Here is a 5,000-nt window from a genome sequence, read left to right on the forward strand (position 1 = left end):
GGAAAGCTCTTGGATTTACCCAGAGACTCACAGCTGTAATTGCTGCCAAAGGTGCTTCTACAAAGTAATGTTTTTAAAAGATGTGAATACTTATATAAATTAGATTTCTCTATTTTATTTTCAATAAATTGGTAAACATTTCTAAAAACATATTTTCACTGTCATTATGGAGTACTGTGTGTAGATGGGTGAGAAAAAATACATGTAACCCATTTTTATTTATTTACGCTGTAATGCAACAATGGATATGAATACTTTCTGAAAGCACTGTATATCTTGAAATCGTGTTTGTTTCATTTCCCTGTCCTACCTTTTTTTAAATTGTGTCAATCCAGAGTGGTGTCACTGTCTGAGCACGGCTCTAGCCCACTCATCGACGTCATGGGTCAAGTGGTCTTACTCTGTAGAGATACCATAGTACCACTGCTCTTCCCGGGCACTGGTAGTCGAGCATAGAATCTTTAGCTATTCTACTCCATGTCATATGCTGAAGAGACTCGCCTTTCTGTGATATTTGAATATGAACATTCTATAATTGAGCTTGAGGAGAACTTGATTTAATCCCCCTCACAGCTATCCTCCAATCAGTTTCATTATTTTCATGATCATTTTCTCCACAGAACACGTCGGGATCCAGTCGGTATCCACGTGGGTTTTCCAACCTCCAAATGTATTAGTTTTGATTTTAGGCCTCAAAATACAACATGTTTAGCTAAATGTTTAAAATTTGAATTCATAACGAAGTCAAAAACAATTTCCTGAGGCTCCACATGTTTTCATGGAAAATATTAATGTTATTTCCAACAACCAATGAGCAACTCCGCTGTAAATCCATCGCATATTGAACATAGATTGGCAATGACAAATAAAATAATAATATTCATCACATGCGCCGAATACCACTGGTGTCGACCTTAGTGAAATGCTTACTTATGAGCCCTGAACCAACAATGCATTTAAAAAAAATATGAATAAGAATTAAAGTAACAAGTAATTAAAGAGCAGCAGTAAAATTACAATAGCGAGACTATATACAGAGGGGTACCGGTTAATCGAGGTAATATGTACATGTAGGAAGAGCTATTAAAGTGACTATGCATAGATGATAACAACAGAGTAGCAGCGGTGTATTCTCAGTCAGGGATGTAATTTGTCTTTATTAATCAGGAATTTCTGCTTTCTGAACATTTCCTCCATTCATACATAATATAAATTGATCTATCCCGTAGCCAAAATCTACATTTCCAGATTTTCTATGTTCTTGTGTGATTGCTGCCAGCAAAAAACAAAGTCCAGAACAGAACAAATTGTTTGTAACTTATTGAAGGCAGGGTGTTTGATGGTTTAGGTTCAGTCTTTTCTCTCTCTGTCAGAAATGGTGGAGTCCATGAAGAACGTGGCGGGCATGGACGTGGAGCTGACGGTGGAGGAGCGGAACCTGCTGTCGGTGGCTTACAAGAACGTGATCGGAGCCAGAAGAGCGTCCTGGAGGATAATCAGCAGCCTTGAACAGAAGGAGGAGAACAAAGGAGGCGAAGACAAACTGAAGATGATCCGGGAATACAGGCAAACGGTGAGCCACGTGGACGGTGGTGGTAGAGGAGAACCCTGATAAGGGCGGCTAGATGTTGAGATGTTGGTTAGCTAAGGATGGTGTGTGGCTCCTTTCAAAGTAGAGGTTTATATCTCGGGGCCTTAAAAAAAAGTGTTTAATTTTTAGAGGTCGTTCAAGGGTTATGTTTAAAAAAAATAGACATTAAAGTTGAGTTTGTTTTTGTCCTCCTTGAGTTTGTTGCCAACAGGTGCTGTGTGTTTTGTGTGCTCTGCAGGTGGAGACTGAGCTGAAATCAATCTGTAATGACATTCTGGATGTACTGGACAAGCACCTCATTCCAGCAGCAAACACTGGAGAATCGAAGGTTTTCTACTACAAAATGTACGTCTGCGGATGGGACAGCTTTTGAAAAACTATTTAGCGCACATCAGCTAATATCTATGCCCTGACTGTTCTGGTAACATGAGAAAAGTCTCTCTGCTCTCTCGCGCTCTGTGTGAAAACATCTGCTTCTCAATGGTTCACCCTTTGCCCTGAACTGTGCACTTGTGCGCTACCCCACATGAATTTAAAAGCACACAATTGGTGTAAGCAAGGGATCTTACACCAATCCTTTTAAATCCAAATAGGGGAGTGCATACTTCAGAGTAAATGTGGAATATTGGGACGCAGGGCTAGTCTCTCTAGCAAGTCTAGTCCTGGTCAAGGAGTAGGCTTAAGTGTCCACACCAGTTTCAAGGGCTGCATGACAGTAAGACTCTTTTGTACATGGGGTTCATTCATAGAATTATGCAGTGTTTTCTGTTAAGAATATTCATATGTTAACATATGCAGACCATGGATTGATTGAATGTTTTGTGAGGTTGAAATAAGTCTCGTTCTCCCTTTTTCCTCAGGAAGGGAGACTACCACAGGTACCTGGCAGAGTTTGCCACGGGCAACGACCGAAAGGAGGCGGCAGAGAACAGCTTGGTTGCGTACAAAGCTGCAAGCGACATCGCCATGATCGAACTCCCACCGACACACCCTATCCGTCTGGGACTGGCACTCAACTTCTCCGTATTTTATTATGAAATCCTCAATTCCCCCGACCGCGCATGCAGGTGGGCCCCCTCATCTTCTCTCCCCACTCTTCTCTCGTCTTTTCACTCTCCCATCTCCCTTATCTACACGCCATTACAAGATGTTTCAAATAGAAAGCGATTGTGAGTGAAATAATGCACAAGCAGGAGGCCCGAGTATTTTATAAAAACACTTTTTTTAAAGAATTCTGGCTATGCCTTACGGAGTGTTTTTCTGCAGTACCAGGTGTTAGTCTTTTATTAACATTTTCAAAGAAACAGATTGAGTTTTGATTTGATTAGGTTTTTTAGACGACCTTATCTAGTGCTGCATCATGTCTACTAGGCTTGGGCAGTATCCACATTTTATATCGTCATAACGTCCTTCTCTCATCCTGGGATTTATTGTATTACTGGAGAGAAGGATGTTATGACGATATAAAAATGTGCCAGGTACCCGTGGGTGTTAGAATACAACAAAATGCCATTGGGCTTCTATTACCAGAATGCAAACAAAATTAGCACAAACAGCAAAACCGAACATCAATTAATTGCAAAGACTAGCAAATCCACATCAAATACAAGCATAGCAAGTAGCTACCAAATGTCATTTTTGGTGAGTGTGGACATTTACAAGCTGACTTGAACAGGAGATTGTGCAAATGAAAAACATTGATGCATCCTTTGAAGGAAGGGCAGCATGTGTACACGGAGCAGATGGGAGAACAATTAAATGCTAGTTGGAAGCACCGGGGGAAAAATGTCAGCTGTACAGAACTTAGTAGTGAATTGCATCACCTTGTGCGCCGCACACAGACACATATATGATACATATATAACGTTATGGACTCACCAGCTTCCTTTCTCCCGTCGTGCTATTTACAAAAAACACGTGACGGGCTCCTTCTGTTCTGGGGAACTAGGGTAAGCTTTATAAAGTGAACAGTGACATAAAACCGCAGTCTGCTTTATTTCCTAACGTATTGTACAAGTTGCCTGCAGGTATTAACTTAACTTAAAAGTGTCTACAAATATAAAAAAAAAATTGGAAAAAGTTCAAAGAAATAGTTTCAACAGTTTTGAAAAAACATCCCATGGCTTTTTCCAAATACCCTGATATATGGTTTATACGGTATGCCGCCCATGCCTATATTTCAGACTGGGAATGCAATTGTCTCTCCTATACAGTACATGGAAGTCACCTGATGTCCTGGCTAGTAATACAATATAATATATATTTTTTTATTTATAAAGACATGTTATTGTATGCTCCATACATGTTGACTAATGTTCAGCAAATTGTTGATGTGACTCGGACACACTGTAAAATCCAACCTTTGACACTCCCTCTCTGCCCACTCTGTTGCCCTCAGGTTGGCGAAGGCGGCATTTGACGATGCCATTGCAGAACTGGACACGCTGAGCGAGGAGAGCTACAAGGACTCCACACTCATCATGCAGTTGCTACGCGACAACCTGACACTATGGACTTCAGATATGCAGGGAGACGGTGAGCGTTCCATGCTTCTTCACCTATTATATGTAGAACAATACAGTTCAAGGACTAAACCCACTCCAGCGTCTGGTCACGTGGAGGATGGATGTTTTCCACCTATTGACAGCACACACTGCTGGGCTGGTGCTGTGTGCTCAGGGTTGGAGAGTTGACCACACCCACCCTTTATCTTCTCCCCTCAGCACAGTGGTTTTTCTCTAACCTCAGCAGCGCTCCCTCTATCTTTCTCCAGCTCTCTTTCTTTCTATTTCCATTTTTCTCTATCTTTCCGTTTCACATTTTTCTTTTTTACTGTCTTTATCCCTCTGTCTGAGATGTACTCATGTTCAAGGCTCTCTCTCATGTCTCCATCTTCCACTGTGTAGATTCTTAAGGACACCCCCCCCCCCACTCCATTCCCTCGATAGAACTGTATTTTGTAAGTCATCTTTCTCCTTTCTTGGGCATCCCTCTTGCTTTGTCAATCGGACTTGCTGCCCTTCACTAACACTTTCTCTCTCTGCATCTTCAAGCGCCGGGTTAATTAATTCACACTAGTAAAATGTTGTGGAACGCGAAACAGTTGAGTGCTGTGTGTTTTAGTGTCACTGTCTTACTCACTGCAACGCAATTTTTACCAACACTGTCTGTCTGGGTTTGGGCTAGAGTTTAGGTATTCCACTTATTATTATGGCTGAACATGACATACTCAGTAATCACACCGAATCCTTGGGACCCTGTTTGTCACTCGTAAATCTGCAAACATGCAGTTGATGCACATCAACACTGTGCTGTCGTCCACACCAACTGCATGTAGCATCTCGTAGGCACTAATTAGGCACCTTATTATAGTTTCTATTTTTGATCTTCGTAAATTCTGAACCTTTGT

At 41.4% G+C, this 5,000-nt stretch overlaps 1 protein-coding gene across 2 annotated transcripts in view; it reads left to right on the plus strand.

The window, feature by feature from the left end:
• LOC139418101 (14-3-3 protein epsilon) overlaps window positions 1-5,000 on the plus strand; it is a 21,320-nt gene that overhangs the window by 13,840 nt on the left and 2,480 nt on the right. Inside the window, exons 2-6 of one of the 2 annotated variants that reach the window (XM_071167283.1) lie at window positions 1,374-1,573; window positions 1,830-1,936; window positions 2,452-2,658; window positions 3,990-4,126; window positions 4,498-4,550. In XM_071167283.1, the coding sequence (XP_071023384.1) occupies window positions 1,374-1,573; window positions 1,830-1,936; window positions 2,452-2,658; window positions 3,990-4,126; window positions 4,498-4,505 (659 nt within the window). In that variant the 3' untranslated portion in view covers window positions 4,506-4,550. The remainder of the gene's footprint in view (window positions 1-1,373; window positions 1,574-1,829; window positions 1,937-2,451; window positions 2,659-3,989; window positions 4,127-4,497; window positions 4,551-5,000) is intronic. The other variant, XM_071167282.1, reaches the window with a different exon arrangement.

Source organism: Oncorhynchus clarkii, chromosome 10 (assembly GCF_045791955.1).
Source record: "Oncorhynchus clarkii lewisi isolate Uvic-CL-2024 chromosome 10, UVic_Ocla_1.0, whole genome shotgun sequence".
Classification (NCBI taxonomy): Eukaryota; Metazoa; Chordata; class Actinopteri; order Salmoniformes; family Salmonidae; genus Oncorhynchus; species Oncorhynchus clarkii.